Source organism: Dermacentor albipictus, chromosome 1 (assembly GCF_038994185.2).
Source record: "Dermacentor albipictus isolate Rhodes 1998 colony chromosome 1, USDA_Dalb.pri_finalv2, whole genome shotgun sequence".
NCBI classification, from domain to species: domain Eukaryota; kingdom Metazoa; phylum Arthropoda; class Arachnida; order Ixodida; family Ixodidae; genus Dermacentor; species Dermacentor albipictus.
In genome coordinates, this window is record NC_091821.1 from 504,278,601 (window position 1) to 504,301,142 (window position 22,542).

Consider the following 22,542-nt stretch of genomic DNA (forward strand, 5'->3'; position numbering starts at 1 on the left):
CCGCAGGAACAAATCTCTGATAATTCTAACAGACTCCAAAGCAACATGTAGGAACTACATACAAGACAGAGTTAGTGAGGAAGCACTGAGAATCCTCCTCGAAACAGAGCATCCTAACAAAAACATAAAACATAGGATCTTCTGGATACCGGCACACACCGTTATAGAGGGCAACTCAAGGGTGGACAGCCTATTTCGCGAAATCAGCACCGAGCAGGGCAGTCGGAAACCCTAGAGGTCCCCTTAACGGTGGAGCCGACGTATGCATAAATACTTTACCTCTACAGAGGAAGGAGACTTACATACCCCCCACCCCACACATCGCTCACACAACACGAGGCAGTCAGCTGGCAAAGACTGCAAGCCGGTACGTTCTTCAACCTGCGCACACTACACAATATGTTCCCTACCCAATGCAGGTATACATGTCCGTGGTGCGGGGTAACCCCCACGTTATGCCACATCACGTGGGAATGCAAGCGTAATTTCGCATTCCATAAAGTAAATAACCCAAGTGCGGAACAATGGGAGGGTCTGCTCACCAGCAGCGAGCTCGCAGCCCAACGGGCAATTGTGCAGCGCGCCTGCGAGGCGGCAAGACTCAGCGGTGCCCTGGAATAGGGGCGCCGACCTTTTGAAGCGGCCAGGACTCAAGACATGAAGACACCGGCCCACCGCCAATCTCTCTAAGATATAGAGCAATAAAGTTTTTCCATTCCATTCTATTCCATTCAGAAAGAAAAAAAAAAGATAAAGGAATTGAATTTCGGGCTTTCACGTGCCAGCACTACGATTTCATTATGAGGCATGCTGTAGTAGGTCATTCCGGTATAATTTTGACAAGCAACTTTCGTCAGTGAGCCCTGACACAAATATCTCATTAAAATATCCGAATACCTTGATCTCAACACATGTTTCCCCGAAGAGCTACGCGGATCGAGTAATCCACAGAAATATCTAATAAAAGCCAAAAGCATTTTCCTGATTTTTCTGTAACCGCACTTAATAAGAGCACGGTTTAAAAGAATGCGGCTCGCATACCTCTGCGCCTCTAAAAGTGAAAGCATGTAGTTAGCGCAGAAGACTTCCTCCTGGTGCAGTGACGCCACCGTACGGATGTTCTGGATAGCTTCGGCGGCAACCTGCGTCAGAAAAATGGCCCCGCCCTCCGTCAACTCAGTGTACAACCCTTTGTTTCAATGATTCTATTTCTGTCCGGCACATTCCTTACAAGCATTTTGCGCCCGAGGTTAAATCATAGCGGGCGTGTTGAATGTTCCTCACATATGCGCAGACTACGGGGGGATCCGGGGCTCGAACCCTCTCCGAAGTGTTCTGGGGGGGGGGAGGAGGTGGAGCCCCTCTTGGCGATGCCGAAGCCAACCCCCCCCCCCCCCCCAGCGTTAATATGAGAGTTCTGTTACGCACATCATTTTAGGTTTCTTTTGAGTTGCCTCTACCTTTTCACTTCGAGTTTTATTGTGGCAACAAGTTTACTGCATCATTGTCGATGTGGACGTGCACGGATTTTAATTCATACTGTCACTTTATTTCTGCAAATCTTTATAATAAGAGGACAAGCGCATCTGAAGCAACAGCGGCGGGTACCTCATGCGTATTTTTTTACTTGTACATTTACTGTAAATTTCCACTCTGAACAGCATGCACAAATACAATATATTTAAATACATACACAGAGCAAAGTACCGCAAAGAGGTAGCCAACTAACAATTAATTCTAATGGCATGGATAGCCTATGCCTAGAGAATAAATATGTTGTACGTTCACCTCGCTTCGAATTGCATTGCGCGATTTTTTTATTCTGAAATAAACCTGCAGACTTCAGTGAACATTTCGGCAGAATATTTCATTAACAGCATGTGAAATGGACGTGAATGCTATGTCTCAGTATTGCTTCTCTTTCCAGTAGGCAATGCTAAAGACTCATGAAAAAAAAACTCTTCTAATATTTCTCTTCTAATCTAATTCTTCTAACTGTTCTAATCTGATTTCGAGTGAGAATATATATATATATATATATATATATATATATATATATTGTCACGTGGTAGTGACGGCGAAGAAAGAAGCAGTACAGTGGAATACAAAACTAGCTTTTATTGGGCGAACCTGTGCCCACAAAACAGGCTACACTTATAGCACAACGAAAGCGGCGAACACAGTCGGCGATCGTCGAAAATCTGATCAGCGGGTCAAGCGCGTCGGCTTTTATACAGCAATCATCGAATGTTCCAGATTAAACGTTGGGACCCGCATGCCTCCTAAAATGTTCTACACCATTCGTGTCAAGCGATGAAATCAGATAACACAACGTTGGGCGACAACAGACAGCGGATAGAAGCATCGATAACTTTCCAGAAACTTCGGATACATGCAGGCGCGTCCCGCGCTGTGCGATAACATTTGTTAGGCGACAAAACTTGTCGCCCGACAAAGACAAGTACACGTGTCAATACCCCCCTCTTAAAAAGCATCGACCCGATGCTACATACAAGCGAAATAAAAACACCCGTAGCAAAGAAAACAACAACAAAAGAAAATAAGGAATTTCGTCAGCGTCCGTAAAACGGTTTAAGGCGCACCACGTGGACCACTTCAGATCGTGCGCGGCGCCGCTGTGAATGCGAAATGCCGTCTGGCACGACCTCATAGTCCAGAGCGCCAATACGTCGGATGACCTTGTAGGGTCCGAAATAGCGTCGGAGTAGTTTCTCACTGAGTCCCCGTCGGCGTATCGGTGTCCAAACCCAAACACGGTCGCCGGGCTGGTACTCAACAAAGCGTCGTCGGAGGTTGTAGCGTCGGCTGTCGGTCCTTTGTTGGTTCTTGATCCGTAGGCGGGCGAGCTGTCGGGCTTCTTCGGCGCGCTGGAGATAGCTAGCGACGTCAACATTCTCTTCGTCAGTGACGTGGGTCAGCATGGCGTCGAGCGTCGTCGTCGGGTTCCTGCCGTAAACCAGCTTAAACGGCGTGATCTATGTTGTTTCTTGCACCGCCGTGTTATAAGCGAATGTTACGTATGGCAGGACGGCATCCCAGGTCTTGTGTTCGACGTCGACGTACATCGCTAGCATGTCGGCGAGGGTCTTATTCAGCCGCTCCGTGAGACCATTCGTCTGCGGGTGGTAAGCCGTTGTCCTCCTGTGCCTTGTCTGACTGTATTTCAGAATGGCTTGGGTGAGCTCCGCTGTAAAGGCCGTTCCTCGGTCGGTGATGAGGACTTCTGGGGCGCCATGTCGCAGTAGGATGTTTTCGACAAAGAATTTCGCCACTTCTGCTGCGCTACCTTTCGGCAGTGCTTTTGTTTCAGCGAAGCAGGTGAGGTAGTCCGTCACCACGACGATCCACTTATTTCCGGTTATTGACGTCGGAAAGGGTCCCAGCAAGTCCATCCCGATCTGCTGGAATGGTCGGCAAGGAGGCTCGATTGGCTGTAGTAATCCGGCTGGCCTTGTCGGCGGTGTCTTGCGTCGCTGACAGTCTCGGCATGTTCTGACATAACGGGCGACGTCGGCGGTCAGGCGCGGCCAATAATACTTTTCTTGTATCCTTGATAGTGTCCGGGAAAATCCGAGGTGTCCAGCGGTCGGATCGTCATGTAGGGCATGCAATACTTCTGGACGAAGTCCTGACGGGACAACAAGAAGGTAATTGGCGCGGACTGGCGAGAAGTTCTTCTTCACGAGTAGACTGTCTTGAAGCGTGAAGGAAGATAATCCGCGCTTAAATGCCCTGGGGACAACGTCGGTGTGCCCTTCCAAATTATCGACGAGGCCTTTAAGTTCCGGGTCCGCTCGTTGTTGTTCGGCGAAGTCTTCCGCGCTTATTATTCCAAGGAAGGCGTCGTCATCCTCGTCATCTTGCGGCGGCGGGTCAATGGGGGCGCGGGATAGGCAATCGGCGTCTGAGTGTTTTCGTCCGGACTTGTATGTTACGGTGATGTCGTATTCTTGTAGTCTGAGGCTCCACCGTGCCAGCCGTCCTGAGGGATCCTTTAAATTCGCTAGCCAACACAAGGCGTGATGGTCGCTGACGACTTTGAATGGCCTGCCATATAAGTAAGGGCGAAATTTCGCTGTAGCCCAAACGATGGCGAGGCATTCCTTTTCGGTTGTAGAATAATTGCCTTCCGCTTTTGACAACGACCGGCTAGCGTAAGCTATCACGTGTTCATGTCCATCTTTTCTCTGGACCAGGACGGCGCCGAGGCCTAGGCTACTGGCGTCAGTGTGGATTTCGGTATCGGCGTGATCGTCGAAGTGCGCAAGTACGGGCGGCGACTGCATGCGTCGTTTGAGTTCTTGAAATGCCTCGGCCTGCGGCGTTTCCCACCTGAACTCGACGTCGCATTTAGTTAGCTGCGTCAGCGGCTCAGCGATGCGTGAAAAGTTCTTGACAAATCGCCTGTAGTAGGCACACATGCCAAGAAATCTACGCACTGCCTTCTTGTCGATGGGCTGTGGGAACTTTGCTATGGCAGCTGTCTTCTGCGGGTCGGGGCGGACTCCAGATTTGCTGATGACGTGGCCTAAAAATAGAAGCTCCTCGTAAGCGAAGCGGCACTTTTCCGGCTTCAGAGTAAGTCCTGATGACCTGATGGCCTCTAGTACTGTTGCCAGCCGCCTAAGGTGAACGTCGAAATTTCCGGCGAATTTCCGGGTCAAGCGCGTCGGCTTTTATACAGCCATCATCGAATGTTCCAGATTAAACGTTGGGACCCGCATGCCTTCTAAAATGTTCTACACCATTCGTGTCAAGCGATGAAATCAGATAACACAACGTTGGGCGACAACAGACAGCGGATAGAAGCATCGATAACTTTCCAGAAACTTCGGATACATGCAGGCGCGTCCCGCGCTGTGCGATAACATTTGTTAGGCGACAAAACTTGTCGCCCGATAAAGACAAGTACACGTGTCAATATATATATATATATATATATATATATATATATATATATATATATATATATATATATATATATATATATATATATATATATATATATATATATATATATATATATATCCTTCACTAACCGACATGAGGCAAGTCGGGTTCACTTGAAATCAGATTAAATAGCAGTCATGCGCAGCAGCGATTATAGTCGGGCTCACAGAAAAAAAAGAAGAGGCAGCTGTTTCACCGGACAGGCGAAGCAGTATTAGTGATAGCAAGTATAAATGAAACGCACGAAGGGAAATTCTTAAAGTATAAATCCGTGTAAATATCGCACCCACGTAAGGGCCGAACCCCCAACTTCGCAGCAAAGATTTAAAAGAATTCCAACCGAGAAGCAATCGCGTTCGGCGCACTGATTCCGATTGCGCTCAACAGTGAATTTTCGTGCGCAGCATACTTTAGTGGGTAACCACTAGATGGATAGAGGAGGCGATCACGGTGGTTTAAGGCCGATTCTTACACGTAGTTGGAAAAACTAGCTCAAATGGCCCGGTCCCATATGTAAGGCTCGTTAAAATCGCGACAAAAAATGCGGCCATTACACGAGTTTCTATGTTTGTTACATAGGCCGTACAAGTAGCAAGCATAGTGTAATTCTCGCACCATGTAAACCGGCAAATGTCTCACTGGACGACTACGAGCACTCGCTGTCAAAACGCTGGCGTTGTGAATAAGGCCGATAGTGTGGGCGAACATTGCGTACAGCCGCGTGATTCACCGCGACTCCGCAAGTTAGATTCATTAGTATCATCTGCCTATATTTAAGACCAAACAAGATGGTCTCCGTCAGCAATATTTCCAACTGCCACCCTCTCAGATCTAACTATGCGATCTGCTACACTAGGGGCGCGGAAAGACAGTCCGGAAAGGCAGACAGTGCGCACGAAGTTTGCAGCAATCCCAGCTCGCCCTGGATCATTGCACCCACCTATGATTGCAGATAATTAGACATGGCCCACGGGCCGCGTAAACGTCAGCCGCGCTCAGTAAATCGCCGCTACGGCAGGGCTAGAGACGACGCGCGCTCTCCTCGCCAGGTGCGCCTTTGGTCACGCAACCTGCAAGTAACCCGAACATTGAGTGCGTGGGGAGATAGTACCCATCAAGCCGCCATCGTTTTCGGCTCACTGTTACGTGCTTTTTCTCGCATCCACGATGTATCATTCGCATGGCCTTTGAAGTTTACACCGAACATCACGGCGACGACTTCAAATAAAATGACCAATAAAAAAAGAACATGCGGCGAGCTCGCTTCTAGTGAGGCTGCGGACGTCGCAATGTGCACTGGCTACAAACACAGCATGAGCCCCAGTGACAAAGCCAACACGTCGGTTATCAATACTTCACCAGAACCTGTCCGACGCCGAGAAGGACGCGTATTTTGCACCGTATATGCACCAGCGGAAACTTAACGCTAGGCGCGCGGGAAGACAGCGCACGCGAAGGGACCAGCCATCTCGGATTACACCAAACGGGAACCTGGCACAGATTACCTCCAAAATAAACTGCGCAACCCATATATGTAGTACTTCTCAGGCGTACGGACAGAGCGAAGCACAGTCACTACAAAGTAGGAGAAAACGCAAACTTAACGGAGTGATTCGGCGTGACTGGCTGAACCTGATTCGGCGTAACTGACTGATTCGGAAAACTGTTTGCTCTCGTGTTAATGGAGGGGTGCGCCTTCATGAACGTTGCGTGGCGATAAGTGTTCATAAAAGAAAGAAGTGGGGAGCTATCGCACAACTCTGACTCGTTCTGTACTAGGGTGCGAGTTTTACGGAGTGCTCCTCCTACAGTAAAACATACATGAGGTATTCAATGGGAAAAAGTTATCAGGCGCCAATACGAGGCCAGGAAGCAGTGAGGGAAGCTTCAGGGAGGTGCGACAAGCTTCATACAAACCACCTGGCTTAGAAAACAACCCAAAAAGGTGAGACTTTTCGGGTAATCAAAGCCACTTCATGATGGAAAAGCGCTGCTAAAACGGAGACTTGTGAAGAACGCAGGACAAAGGCGCTACTAGAAACTGAAAACTTTGTTTAGGAACGGTGTTCTTATATACAGAATGACTGTACGTCACCACTTTGATGTAGGTCATTCTCAATATAAGAACAGCTTTCCCCAATAAAATTTCAGTTGCTAGTGGCGCATTTTTTCCTGTGTGCGTCCTAACTCTCCGTTCCAGCAGCACTTTTCTGTCATTGTATTTTAACGTGTTTGGGAGAATATCGTGCATGCAAAAACCTTGGTGCGAATAATAGACAAAGTCGCTTGCACATGAAATGTGATCTTTTCACATTGCACTCTCATAAGATCGAATAAGCTATATTTACAGCGCATGCAGGAGCACTCATCGTTACAGCTGGCAGGAACAAATAAGCAGGGCGCGATCAAAGCTATAGAGTTGCTCTAAACGTTTCACTACTCCGTCCATTTATGACGCGGTAAGTAATATAGTCACAGTGATTGTATAAACACGGCTTCACCGGGAAAATTTACGTCGCCCCAGACGGCGGGGCAGTTGCCGTGTACGCGGCAGTGGCTAAATCTAAGGGTCCCTTGTTGACGCTGGCCTCAAGGACGCTTTGCAGTCGCGACCAGCAAGATCGATGAACGGGTCCCAGCTGCGTTCTCCAGGATACATGCTGGATCGGCGCTTAGGAACGGTTGGCGAACGGGTCGTAGCTGCGCTCTGCGGGACGCGTCGGTCGTGCCGTGCTCAGCAATGGTAAGCCCAGGTTGTGGGGCAGGCCCAGGTCCTCTCACCTGAGCGCTCAGTCGGCGCCATCCCCCAGGCTCAGTTCGACCATCTTCCGTGGGTGTCCCCGGTCCGGTCCCTTGGAATAGCAGGGATGCCTCCAGGCTCTGCCTAGGCACTCTTTTTCCGCTCCACGACCCACACCGCCTCCTCGTCACCAGTCTTCCGAGCCCCGGAAGCGCCCGCTCTCTCGCTTTCCTTTCCTTCTCCCTCTTCAGCTTTGCGTCGCCTCTCTGCTACTTTCCTTTTCCGGGATGTTGCTGTTCCTGTTGCTTGTTGCAGTCATCGAGGACGTCTCAACACAAGCACGACGTCGCGCGCATCGTATCACAACCATGAATCTTCACCAACATGCTCAACTGGCAGCTATGCTAAAGGACGCTTGGCTGCACTAATTGTAAACTAGGTAGTCGATGTTGTGCACGCATCAATTTTATTTCGTCATATGCTTTATCAGATGCCGAATAACGTAATACACGCTGTTTGTACTTTCTCTCGTGTCCTCTCGAGCTTTTGAGATATGGCGGTGTCTTATTATTTATTGATTTATTTCTTAATATCGTTGTTTATTTGTGCGCCTAATTTATTACTCGGTAATCCTTATTCTATCTCCGAGAAATAGGTTAAACCAATGGGATAAGGCACGTTTTGACAAGTAATTAAACTTTTGCGTTATGCAGTGACATTGCTTCATGCTAATAATTCTAGTCGTAAGTCGTTTTCGGAAATTGTTATATATTGTGTAATTTTAATATGTGTTATGTCCTATCTTCTCAATGGACCTTTCGTCAGGAAAATATTATAGGTATCTATGTGTATTAAATATTTCAGAAAGCGTTACATGGCCTTTACCAATGTTCATTTGTACCGACCTAACACGCACAAAACACATACCTTTTTAACGTGTTTAACTGAATATGCTTGTGGTATGGCTCATACCAGAGCCGCCAGTCTCTTGGTGGTGTGAGGGGACTCAGGCTGTGAAATTAAACTGACTGCTACTATGACGTTATGTAAGTGCTCATATAAGGCCGCCACTTCACTGAACAATTCTTCGAGGACACAAAGTTTCTTCAACTGCAACTGTTATTTATGTTTATATGTATTGCTTCTCTTTCCAGTAGGCAATGCTAACGAATCATGAAAAAAAACATTCTTCTGATATTTCTCGTCTAATATAATTCTCCTAACTCTTCTAATCTGATTTCGAGTGAGTGAATCGGGCTGGTCTCATTTCGATTAGTGAGGGAACTTATATATATATATATATATATATATATATATATATATATATATATATATATATATATATATATATATATATATATTGACACGTGTATTTATATTTATCGGGCGACCAGGTTTCACCGCCTAACAAATCTTATCGCGCAGCGCGGGACGCGCTTGCATGTATCCGAAGTTTTTGGAAAGTTATCGATGCTTCTATCCGCGTGTCTGTTGTCGCCGAACCTTGTGTTATCAGATTTCATCGCGTGACATGAATGGTGTAGAACTTTGTGGAAGACACGCGGGTCCCATCAGGTAATCTGGAACATTCGACGACTGAACTATAAAGCCGACGCGCTTGACCCGCTGATCAGTTTTTCCGACGATCGCCGACCGTGTTCGCCGCTATCGTTGTGCTATAAGTGTAGCCAGTTTTTGTGGGCACAGGTTCGCCCAATAAAAGTTAGTTTTCTCGTTCACAGTATTGCTACTGTGTTATTGCTTCTTTCTTCACCGTCACTACCACGTGACATCTGGTGGAGGTGCTTTTCGTCCATGTACAGGACGCCCCCGACAAGCCGTGATCCCAGCCCAGACCGCGAACAGAACACCAACGTAATCCCGGACCACCGAGCAAGCCGCCGTCTTCAACAGCTGCCCCCGGAGCACGGACTTCTACCTGAGAAGACCAAGAAGATTGTGGCCAAGGCAACCGCAATGGCAGCCCCAGCGTCCCCCATCGTCCTGCAGCAGCCCAGGGAACCACCGACGTTCCGCGGTTCCACATTTGAGGACCCGGAAACCTGGCTGGAAACGTATGAGAGGGTCGCTACGTTTAACAACTGGGCAAGCGACGACAAGCTACGACATGTCTATTTCGCATTGGAGGACGCCGCCAAGACGTGGTTCGAGAATCGAGGAGCCACCTTGACGACGTGGGACCTCTTCCGAAGCGGCTTCCTGAAAACATTTCAAAGCGTCGTGCGAAAAGAACGAGCCCAAGCTCTACTGGAGACAAGAGCGCAGCTGCCGAATGAGACGATCGCGATTTTCACTGAGGAAATGAGCCGTCTGTTCCGCCACGCCGACCCAGAAATGTCCGAGGAGAAGAAAGTACGTCTACTGATGCGTGGCGTAAAGGAGGAACTTTTCGCCGGTATGGTAAGAAGTCCACCGAAGACCGTCGACGAGTTTCTTCGTGAGGCGACGAGCATCGAGAAGCACCGAGCACCGACGCACCAAGCCAACAAGCTACTCCGGAATTCAATCACTGGCCACGGACGATTTATGCGAGACCATCAGGGCCATCGTGCGCGAAGAACTGCGCAAGGCCTTGCCATCATCGCAGCCTCAAGTGGCCTCGATCGCCGACGTCGTGAAAGAAGAGGTGCACCGATCGCTAGGAGTTCCTGAGGTGCAACCACAATTACCGCAGCCCCAGCCAGAAGCGATGACTTACGCCGCCATCGCACGCCGTCAAGCTCCCCCTCCGCGACAACGCCAGGTCCCTGTAACGCCGCAATTCCGTCGTCCACCGCCGCCGCCGCCAGCACGCCCACCCGTCGCCCAGCGCACCTACGCGAGGAAGACGGACATTTGGCGCGCCCCCGACCACCGCCCGCTCTGCTACCACTGCGGCGAAGCCGGGCACGTGTACCGCCGATGCCCATACCGCGACCTGGGATTGCGAGGCTTCGCCGTGAACGCACAGCGCCCGAGGGAAGGTGAACGCCCTCGTGACATCGCCGATTACCTCGCCGCTACTCAGTGGAGCCCTCGACGACCGTCCCGTTCGCCGTCACCAGGCCGCTACCTGTCGCCGCAGCACCGACCATACACCGGCCCAGCCCGGGGCCGCTCTGCGAGCCCATATCCGGAAAACTAAAAGCAGCAACCGATGGAGGTGCGGTTGCTGTTCGTCGAATTGACGAAGATCCTCCGCCGCCGACGAAGACGACGAAGAAACCGTCTCGACGACCTAATGACGACACGCCGCCGTCCCGACGAAGTCAGGAAGCCAAGACTACACCGACGAAAGACGACTTGACGAAGCGACGTTCCAGCTTCAGTTCAACACGACGCAGCCGTGATCCGACGCCACGACCTAACTGCAACGCCAGACAAAGAACCACCGACCTTGACGTACTTCTCGACGGCCACGCAGTCACTGCCTTAGTCGACACAGGGGCCGATTACTCCGTAATGAGTGGACGCATCGCCGCCCAGTTGAAGAAGGTTAAGACTGCATGGGAGGGCCCCCAAATTCGGACCGCTGGAGGGCACCTCATTACGCCGACTGGAATCTGCACGGCAAGAATTACCATTCATGACCGGACTTACCCTGCCACCTTCGTTATCCTGCAACAGTGTTCACGAGACGTCATTCTCGGCATGGACTTCCTGAACCAACACGGCGCCATCATCGACCTGAAGTCGCAGTCAATAACGCTGTCGGAAGATCAAGCGATACCATCGGAGCGCCCTTGTAGCCACCACGCCTTGAGTGTGCTCGAAGATCAAGTGAGCATCCCGTCTCGCTCCAGCATCGTTATTTCGGTCGGCACCGAAACACCCGCTGACGTAGAAGGCGTCATCGAAGGCGACCAACGTCTACTACTCGACCGTGAAATTTGCGTCGCAAGAGGGATCGCTCGACTGCACGGAGGAAACACGAGAGTGTTGCTGACAAACTTCAGCCAGGAGTTCAAGCACATCAACAAGGGCACGACGATCGCATTCATCGAGGAAATACAGGAAACCAGCGATGCCTTCGTCCTCTCGGATTCTGTTGCATCTACCCCGACGACCGTAGTTCCCGAGCCAGACTTCAACATAAATCCAAGTCTCCCCGTGATTAAGCAGCAACAGCTCAGAAATCTGCTTCGACGATACAAAGACTGCTTTTCGACGTCATCAAGGATTCGACAAACACCAGTCGCAAAGCATCGCATAATCACCGAAGAGAGCGCTCGACCACTACGCCAGAGCCCTTACCGAGTTTCGACGCGAGAACGCGAAGCTATAAGACAACAAGTCGACGAAATGCTGCGCGACGACATCATCCAGCCGTCGAAAAGCCTGTGGGCGTCTCCAGTTGTTTTAGTGAAGAAAAAGGACGGAACCCTACGTTTCTGCGTCGATTATCGTCGACTGAACAAAATCACGAAGAAAGACGTATGCCCCCTCCCACGGATAGACGACGCATTAGATCGGCTCTGCAATGCTAAATACTTCTCATCGATGGACCTCAAGTCTGGCTACTGGCAAATAGAAGTCGACGAAAGGGATCGCGAAAAGACCGCCTTCATCACGCCAGACGGCCTCTATGAATTCAAGGTTATGCCGTTTGGACTGTGCTCGGCGCCTGCAACGTTCCAGCGCGTGATGGACACGGTTTTAGCAGGATTGAAGTGGCAGACCTGTCTTGTTTACTTGGATGACGTCGTCGTCTTCGCCGGAAATTTCGACGATCACCTTAAGCGGCTTGCGACAGTATTAGAGGCCATCAAGTCATCAGGGCTCACCCTGAAGCCGGAAAAGTGTCACTTCGCTTACGATGAGCTTCTATTCCTAGGCCATGTCATCAGCAAATCTGGAGTACGCCCCGACCCGCAGAAGACAGCTGCCATCGCAAAGTTCCCGCAGCCAATCGACAAGAAGGCAGTGCGCAGATTCCTTGGCATGTGTACCTACTATAGGCGCTTTGTCAAGGACTTTTCACGCATCGCTGAGCCGCTGACGCAGCTAACTAAATGCGACGTCGAGTTCAAGTGGAAAACGCCGCAGGCCGAGGCATTTCAAGAACTCAAACGACGCATGCAGTCGCCGCCCGTACTTGCGCACTTCAACGAACACGCCGATACCGAAATCCACACTGACGCCAGTAGCCTAGGCCTCGGCGCCGTCCTGGTCCAGAGAAAAGATGGACATGAACACGTGATAGCTTACGCTAGCCGGTCGTTGTCAAAAGCGGAAGGCAATTATTCTACAACCGAAAAGGAATGCCTCGCCATCGTTTGGGCTACAGCGAAATTTCGCCCTTACCTATATGGCAGGCCATTCAAAGTCGTCAGCGACCATCACGCCTTGTGTTGGCTAGCGAATTTAAAGGATCCCTCAGGACGGCTGGCACGGTGGAGCCTCAGACTACAAGAATACGACATCACCGTAACATACAAGTCCGGACGAAAACACTCAGACGCCGATTGCCTATCCCGCGCCCCCATTGACCCGCCGCCGCAAGATGACGAGGATGACGACGCCTTCCTTGGAATAATAAGCGCGGAAGACTTCGCCGAACAACGAGCGGACCCGGAACTTAAAGGCCTCGTCGATTATTTGGAAGGGCACACCGACGTTGTCCCCAGGGCATTTAAGCGCGGATTATCTTCCTTCACGCTTCAAGACAGTCTACTCGTGAAGAAGAACTTCTCGCCAGTCCGCGCCAATTACCTTCTTGTTGTCCCGTCAGGACTTCGTCCAGAAGTATTGCATGCCCTACATGACGATCCGACCGCTGGACACCTCGGATTTTACCGGACACTATCAAGGATACAAGAAAAGTATTATTGGCCGCGCCTGACCGCCGACGTCGCCCGTTATGTCAGAACATGCCGAGACTGTCAGCGACGCAAGACACCGCCGACAAGGCCAGCCGGATTACTACAGCCAATCGAGCCTCCTTGCCGACCATTCCAGCAGATCGGGATGGACTTGCTGGGACCCTTTCCGACGTCAATAACCGGAAATAAGTGGATCGTCGTGGCGACGGACTACCTCACCCGCTTCGCTGAAACAAAAGCACTGCCGAAAGGTAGCGCAGCCGAAGTGGCGAAATTCTTTATCGAAAACATCCTGCTGCGACATGGCGCCCCAGAAGTCCTCATCACCGACCGAGGAACGGCCTTTACAGCGGAGCTCACCCAAGCCATTCTGAAATACAGTCAGACAAGGCACAGGAGGACAACGGCTTACCACCCGCAGACGAATGGTCTTACGGAGCGGCTGAATAAGACCCTCGCCGACATGCTAGCGATGTACGTCGACGTCGAACACAAGACCTGGGATGCCGTCCTGCCGTACGTAACATTCGCTTATAACACGGCGGTGCAAGAAACAACACAGATCACGCCGTTCAAGTTGGTTTACGGCACGAACCCGACGACGACGCTCGACGCCATGCTGCCGCACGTAACGGACGAAGAGAATCTTGACGTCGCTACCTATCTCCAGCGCGCCGAAGAAGCCCGACAGCTCGCCCGCCTGCGAATCAAGAACCAGCAGAGGACCGACAGCCGACACTACAATCTCCGACGACGCTTCGTCGAGTACCAGCCCGGCGACCGTGTTTGGGTATGGACCCCTATACGCCGACGAGGACTGAGCGAGAAGCTTTTGCGTCGCTATTTTGGACCGTACAAGATCATCCGACGTATTGGTGCACTGGACTACGAGGTCGTGCCAGACGGCATTTCGCTGTCACAGCGGCGCCGCTCACGACCTGAAATTGTCCACGTTGTGCGGCTCAAGCCGTACCACCAGCGTTGACGAACTTTGGGACTTCGCGTAACTGACCTTTGGACTTTATTTCTTTTCGTTGTTTTGTTACTTATGTTTAATAAGTGTCCCTTTGTGTTTCGCTCTCTTTGTAGCATCGGGACGATGCTTTTTAAGAGGGGGGTATTGACACGTGTATTTATATTTATCGGGCGACCAGGTTTCACCGCCTAACAAATCTTATCGCGCAGCGCGGGACGCGCTTGCATGTATCCGAAGTTTTTGGAAAGTTATCGATGCTTCTATCCGCGTGTCTGTTGTCGCCGAACCTTGTGTTATCAGATTTCATCGCGTGACATGAATGGTGTAGAACTTTGTGGAAGACACGCGGGTCCCATCAGGTAATCTGGAACATTCGACGACTGATCTATAAAAGCCGACGCGCTTGACCCGCTGATCAGTTTTTCCGACGATCGCCGACCGTGTTCGCCGCTATCGTTGTGCTATAAGTGTAGCCAGTTTTTGTGGGCACAGGTTCGCCCAATAAAAGGTAGTTTTCTCGTTCACAGTATTGCTACTGTGTTATTGCTTCTTTCTTCACCGTCACTACCACGTGACAATATATATATATATATATATATATATATATATATATATATATATATATATATATATATATGCCTCTGCATGAAGTGGTGATGTTTCCATCCATAATAAATGTTGTTAGGGATGGCAACATCGCCACTTTATGCAGAGGTGGCGACTTTCTACATATATGGCGTTCGTAAAGATAGTTGCCCCCCCCCCCCCCTTGAAAGAATCATAACTGACCGCCTATGCATGAGTTACTGGTGGGCATGCTACTTTGCGACTTTAATTTCAAGATTTGCTGATGGACAAATACCATATCAATATCTTACAACTAAAAGAGGCATGCAGAAATAAACAAGCACATGAAAAAGAAAAGTCAGAAACTTCTACAGCGCTTCAATGACTGTTGCAGAATCTGTACGTGGGCCTTCTGCCTGTCTGCTGTTGCTAAGGCTATGTTAATGTACAGTAGGTTGGTCGGTGGGTCCATGCGCAAGACGGCGAAGCATGGTATGAAATGTATAGGTGCATTTTGAACTAACTAGCAGCTGCATATAAGACTGCATGTTGCGAGCAAGAGCCAGAAGTATAGTTCCATGTAGAAGAGGAGTTACAATTTGTCCATGTAGACTCAAGGTTGACTAATGTTTCAGTGCCTTTTGAATTGCTTATTTGTCGTAATGCAATATAAACCCTTTTCGGACGGGAAAAAATTGAAAAAAAATTAACGCATGAAAGACAGAATTTAGCGTGAGAATAATTCTAATGATCAAATAAAGCGAGTCCTTGCAAAAAAAAGAAAAACTGTCCAAAAGGTGATTTTTACCAAGAAAAAAAAACTGTTTTACACTGTAGCAAATAGGGTCTTCACTGCACACAAGTTAGTGTATGCTCCCAACATCACATGTGAGCGAGCCCGAGAACTATGGAAGGCAAGACCATGCAAAAGACTTGTCGTAAAAGTGCAGTCTGCAAAGAAAAAAGGAATCCACTGTAACAAATGCGGGCTTCACTGCACACAGGTGAGTCAATGCTCCCAACTTCATTTTACAATAGTTGCTCGCGCCAGCTGATATTATTTACAACAACCACGCTATAAATCGGGCCATTTGAAATAAGTGCGGCACAGCACAGGAGCTCGAATGATTTTCGCGCCTGCACAAAAAAAAGTGCTGGAGGAGCATGTCTCATCGTTCTTCTTTGCAAGTTTGCCCTTGCGGAGCTCATCTCGTCTTCCGTGCTTAAAGGTTTAGAAGGTAAATATGAAGTTCAGGTTACATACGACATGTACACGCAAGCTTCAGGACCCAACAGCTACTCAGAGCTTCAAGTTTTGGATGACTGCAGAAAAGTCCTGCCAATGACAATGGTAGTAGAAAGACGACAAAAGTGCCTTGATCATCTGCAGGGGCTCGAGCGTTGATAACACAAGTAGGGCGATGAGCGCATTTCATTCGCAGAAAGCGAACAGAGACAGCAGAGACAGCACACTAAGAAAGAACAACGACAGGACAAGGTGCCTTGTCTTGTGATTGCCCTTTCTTAGTGTGCTGTCCCTTTTGGCGCTTCATCTTTTGAAAGCTATGAACCAACTATCCCCACAACGTGCTCTACTCAGTTACTTGCTGTCTTCATTTGCTTCAATTTCATGCTTTTAATAAGTTCATGAATATCAAGAATTACCTTTTATTTCTCTGTTCACTGATTTCACCTTTGTGCGTTATTTTCCACCACCCAGAAGATCTTAAGAATACTAATGGGCCTTTTCACCTTCATCAAACTTGATATTCTTTACCGGCATGAGCTAATAAAGGGCACCAAGACATGGCGAAAGCCCAATAGGCTGCTGTAATCGCATCATAATAATGCTTTGTAGTCAAATCTCAATATACTTCGAAGACTTCAAATTCAAATTGCAGGTATGAATTCTATGTCGTGTTCAGGAACATGACCTCGCCGCTCTCCCTCCTGATATCGTCTTTTGTCCTTTCATCATCATCATCATCATCAACAACAACATCATCATCGTCCTGGCTACACCCACTGCATAGCAAAGGCCTCTTCCATACTTCTCCGACTACCCCGCTCATGTGTTAATTGCGGCCATGTTGTCACTGCAAACTTCCTAATCTCATCCGCCCACCTAACTTTTTACCTCCCCCTGCTACGCTTCCCGTCTCTTGGAATCCAGTCCGTAACCCTTAACGACCACCGATTATCTCCCCCCCCCTGATTACATGCCCTGCCCATGCCCATTTATTTTTCTTAATTTAACGAAGTTGTCATTGCCTCGCGTTTGTTCTCCCACCCAATCTGCTCTCTTCTTATCCCCCCTTAACACTACCTCCATCATTCTTCTTTCCATAGCTGGTTGCGCCGTCCTCAATTTAAGTAGAACCTTTTTCCTAAGCCTCCAGGTTTTTGCCCCTAGGTGAGCACTGGTAAGACACAGCTGTTATACACTTTTTTCTTGAGGAATACTGACAACCTGCTGTTCATAATCTGAGAATGCCTGCCAACCGCACCTCAACATTTTTATTCTTCTGATTATTTCAGTCTCATGATCCAGATCCGCGGTCACTACTGCCCTAAGTAGATGTATTCCCTTACCACTTCCAGTGCCTCGCTACTTATCGTAAACTGCTGTTCTCTTCCGAGACTGTTAAACATTACTTTAGTTTTCTGCAGATCAACTTTTAGACCCACCCTTCTACGTTGCCTGTCCTGGTCAGTGAGCATGCATTGCATTCTAGAACTGGTACAGTGAAACATACAAAGGAAGAAAGAAGCCAAGCCGGCTAGATAAAGGAATACAGCGCTCTGTTCTTTTATCTAGCCGGCTCGGCTTGTTTCTTCCTTTGAATGTTGCGCTGTACCAGATATAGCATGCAATTCCCACTCGCCCAATCCTCAACCCCATGCATTGCAATTAGTCCCCTGAGTTACTAAGCAAGGCAATATCCTCATCGAATCGCAAGTTACTAAGGTCTTCTGCATCAACTCTTATTCCCAATTCTTCCCAATACAGGTTTCTGAATACCTCCTGTAAACACGCTGTGAATAGCATTGGAGAGATCCTATCGCCCTGCCTGACGGCCTTGTTTATTGGCATTTTGTTGCTTTCATTGTGGAGGACTACGGTCGCTGTGGAGCCGCTATAGATATATTTTAGTATATTTAAATACGGCTCGCGTACACCCTGATTCCGTAATGCCTCCATGACTGCTGAGGCTTCGACTGAATCAAACGGTCTCTCGTAATCAATGAAAGCTATATATAAGGGTTGGTTATATTCCGCACATTTCTCTATCAACTGATTGATAGTATGAATATGGTCTATTGTTGAGTAGCCTTTACGAAATCCTGCATGGTCCTTTAGTTGACAGAAGTCTAAGGTGTTCCTGATTCTATTTGCGATTACCTTAGTAAATACTTTGCAGGCAACGGACAGTAAGCTGATCGGTCTATAATTTTTCAAGTCCTTGGCATCCCCTTTTTATGGATTAAGGCTATGTTGGTTTTCTTCCAAGAGTCTGGTACGCTTGAGGTCATGAGGCATTGTGTATACAGGGTGGCCACTTTTTAACGCGACAGCGTTAAGGAGCTCGTGTCGCAGAAAAGCCGGTGTCGTCGTCGGCTTCCACGACGTTGGCCGTGAGCGATAAATCCTGGCAGGCACTTCATGAATAAAAAACAACTTGCAAGATGGGCTGGGTGGGAATCGAACCAGGGTGCCCGGAGTGTGAGACGGAGACTCTGCCCCTCAGCCACGAGTTTGATGCTTCAAAGCGGTGCAAAAGCACCTCTAGTGAATGCGGTGTTGCCTTAGAAACGAGCCGTAGAAATTTATACTGTGGTGTATATCGGTAAGTATGAACATGTAACTTACAGAAGTTGCAGTTACACGAGTAGCGAAGTGCGTTTCCACTACATTTCTTCAGCGCTTTCCGCACACGAAGAGCCATCTTGCGGCAAACACAGAAGACCCCCTCCTCTCAATGTACGGCGCTGCCCCGACAGGTGGCGCGCCACGCGCACATTGGGGTTGTGCGGGGACAGGTGCGAGGCGCGTCGCGTCCGGACTCTTTCTCCCTTGACGACGTTCCTCCTTGCTCCCACATGGGTTGCAGAATCAAGCGTCCTTCCATTCTTTAAATCACTATCTGTCTATCTCTCTGCCCGTGCCGATCACGACGTTTGGCTGGCGTGCATCGTTTCCCCGGGGCTCCGAGACACCGAGTTCTTTGGTTCGTTCCGCTTGCTCAGGCGTACGTTTCGTTGCCGCGCCGAACGCTCTGTTGCTCGACGCTCACCGCGTCCGATGCGGGGCGCCTCGTAAGTGATCGCTGCGCCGTAGCCCATTGTCTTACACCCCTTGGCGGGTCGACGGGAACGCTGTCGCGTTCCACTCTTCAAGGCGAAGCTTAAGCGTCCTTCAATTGTTTTAGAACAATCTGGCCACCATCCTACAACAAATCTGCTGTTACCTGATCCTCCCCAGCTGCCTTCTCCCTTTGCAAAGCTCCCATGGCTTTCTTTACTTCTTGCGGCGTTACTTGTGGGATTTGAAATTCCTCTAGACTATTCGCTCTTAAATGATCGTGGTGGGTGCCACTGGTACGGTATAAATCTCTACAGAACTCTTCAGCGCCTTCAACTATCTCATCCATATTGGTAATGATATTGCCGGCTTTGTCTCTTAGCGCATACATCTGATCCTATTCCTAGTTTCTTCTTCACTTCTTTTAGGCTTCCGCCCTTCCTGAGAGCATGTTCAATTCTACCCATATTATACTTCCTTATGTGAAAAAAAAAGTACTGGGTTTTACGTGCCAACACCACTTTCTGAATATAAGGCACGCCGTAGTGGAGGACTCCGGAAATTTCGACCACCTGGGGTTCTTTAACGTGCACCTAAATCTAAGTACACTGGTGTTTTCGCATTTCGCCCCCATCGAAATGCGGCCGCCGTGGCCGGGATTCGATACCGCGATCTCGTGCTCAGCATCCTAACACCATAGCCACTGAGCAACCACGGCGGGTTCCTTATGTCAACTGTCTTACGCTTTTTGATTTACTTGGAAAGTTCTGCGTTTCTTGAAAAGATCTTTCGTCTCCTGGGATAGCTTACTGGCATCCTGTCCAACGAAGTTACCACCGACTTCTATTGCACACTCCCTAATGATGCCCATAAGATTGTCATTCATTGCTTCAGCACTAAGGCCCTCTTCCTGAGCTAAAGCCGAATTCCTGTTCTGTAGCTTGATCCGGCATTCCTCTCTTTTCCCTATTACCATTCACTCATTGATCGGCTTCTTATGTACCAGTTTCTTCCGTTCCCACCTAAAGTCTAGCCTGATTTGAGATCTCACCATCCTATGATCACTGCAGCGCACCTTGCCGAGCACGTCCACATCTTGTATGATTCCAGAGTTAGCGTAGAGTATGAGGTCTATTTCATTTCTACTCTCGCCATTCGGGCTCCTTCACATCCACTTTCGGTTATCCCGCTTGTGGAAGAAGGTATTAGTCCACAAATTATTCCGTTCTGGAAACTCTACTAATAACTCTCCCCTGCTATTTGTATAACCTATGCTATATTCCCCCACTGACTTGTCTCCAGCCTGCTTCTTGCCTACCCTGGCATTGAATTCGCCCATCAGTATAGTGTATTTTCTTTCGACTTTACCCGTCGCTGATTCCACGTCTTCATAGAAGCTTTCGACTTGCTTGTCATCATGACCGGATGTAGGCGTGTAGACCTGTATGGCCTTCAATATGTACCTTTTATGAAGTTTTACAACAAAACCTGCCACCCACTCGTTAATGCAATAGAATTCCGGTATGTTACCAGCTATATCCTTGTTATTCAGGAATCCGACTCCTAGTTTTCGTCTGTCCGCTAAGCCCCGGTAGCACGAAACGTGCCCGCAATTTAGCACTGTATATGCTTTTATCGCCCTCCTAACCTCACTGAGCCCTATTATATCCTATTTACTGCCCGCTAATTCTTGCAATAGAACTGCTAGACTCGCCTCACTACATAACGTTCTAACGTTAAATGTTGCCAGGTTCAGATTACAATAGCGGCCTGTCCAGATCCAGAGATTCTTAGCACCCTATGCTGCGTCACAGGTCTCACCACCATCATGGTTAGTTGCTTTGCAGCTGCTGGGGACTGAGGGCAGGGGTTCCATTGTTGTAATAATATAGGAGGTTGTGGTCAAGCACTGCACCAGGGTGGCCAATCCTGCTCTGGTGAGGTAGTGCGTTACTGGTTCTGGTCACCAGGCTCAGGCCGCACTCCAGGCCTGTTTATGCAATTTTATCAATATCAACAAGCGGATTTTTTTTAATCCGGTGGAAAATTGCGCAGCACCGGGATTTGAACTACGGTTCTCTTGCACGCGAGGTGGATTCTCTACCTCTACGCCATCTCTGCACCCTTCTGTCCATTAGGTTATAGCAATGCATTAGGAAAACGGATAATCTATGCATTAACGCAGGGAAGTCCCGCTTGCCTCTGCAGTTGGTGGTTTCGAAGAGACAGCGATTAGTTACTATTGCGCTATCTTCATACCTTGGTGGAGTATTCGAGTGCCTGCTTGGAGGAGATGAGCTTCCCTCGCAGCATGCGGCTCTCCAGGTACGTGGAAAGCAGCACCAGGGGCACGAAAGCAAGCACGATGAAACCGAGATGCCAGTCCCAGTAGAAAGACATCACGAGGCACGCGATGAGAGCAGAGGACGCCTGGCACATCGACGTCAGCTTGCTGCACGTGCCCTGGGCAGAAAGTAAAAAGTGCATGCTTGTTTTTAAAGGAGTGTCAGGAATTATTTTCAATTAGCTCAGAATTTACTGGTTTGATCTAGCTTAGAAGTTGCCATTGTTTGTACTAATTTGCCTGTTATATCTGACCTTGGTACTTCGCCGTTCCGTCAGATAGCGAAGCACCACCATAAGCTTTGGAGTTTCCTTCTAAGTCCATGAGGCTGTGATTACCTGTATGTTTTCCGTGTGAAGAGTCCACTGCGCAGTCGATGCTAGCTCTACGCTCTTAGCGCGGTAACGTTGACGTTTAGCTTTAGTTGTAAGCAACCTATAACATAAAGGGTTACTAAACCAACTTGATACATGTGTTTTTGTTAATTTCTGTGTTTTCATTAAATTCGAACGACCCAATCTTCTAGTGGGGCTTCTCACCAGAAGATTGGGTGGAAGATTGGAAGATCTGCAATTCGCAAAGTGTCAGGAATGCTAGAGGCCACTGTATAATTCGCATTTCTGAATATTTATATGATTTTATGACTACGAAGCTGGAAACTTGGACACAAGCAAGGTATCGCCTCTGTCACATACGGCATGCCGCGAAGCGTCGTCAAAGTATCGGAAGGTCGCGTTGCAGGACCACTGACTGCAGGACCACTGACTGCCATTGGACCGCTGGATGTAGCAACGCTATAAAGACGACGTGCACAACAGT

General features: G+C 48.9%; 1 protein-coding gene across 2 annotated transcripts in view; it reads right to left on the bottom strand.

The window, feature by feature from the left end:
- The window catches only part of LOC135911067 (phosphatidylcholine translocator ABCB4-like), a 350,943-nt gene that overhangs the window by 138,170 nt on the left and 190,231 nt on the right, over window positions 1-22,542 (bottom strand). For both annotated transcript variants that reach the window (XM_065443154.1, XM_070532589.1), the window contains exons 21-22: window positions 21,639-21,842; window positions 1,042-1,142 (exon numbers count right to left, since the gene is read on the bottom strand). In XM_065443154.1, the coding sequence (XP_065299226.1) occupies window positions 1,042-1,142; window positions 21,639-21,842 (305 nt within the window). The remainder of the gene's footprint in view (window positions 1-1,041; window positions 1,143-21,638; window positions 21,843-22,542) is intronic.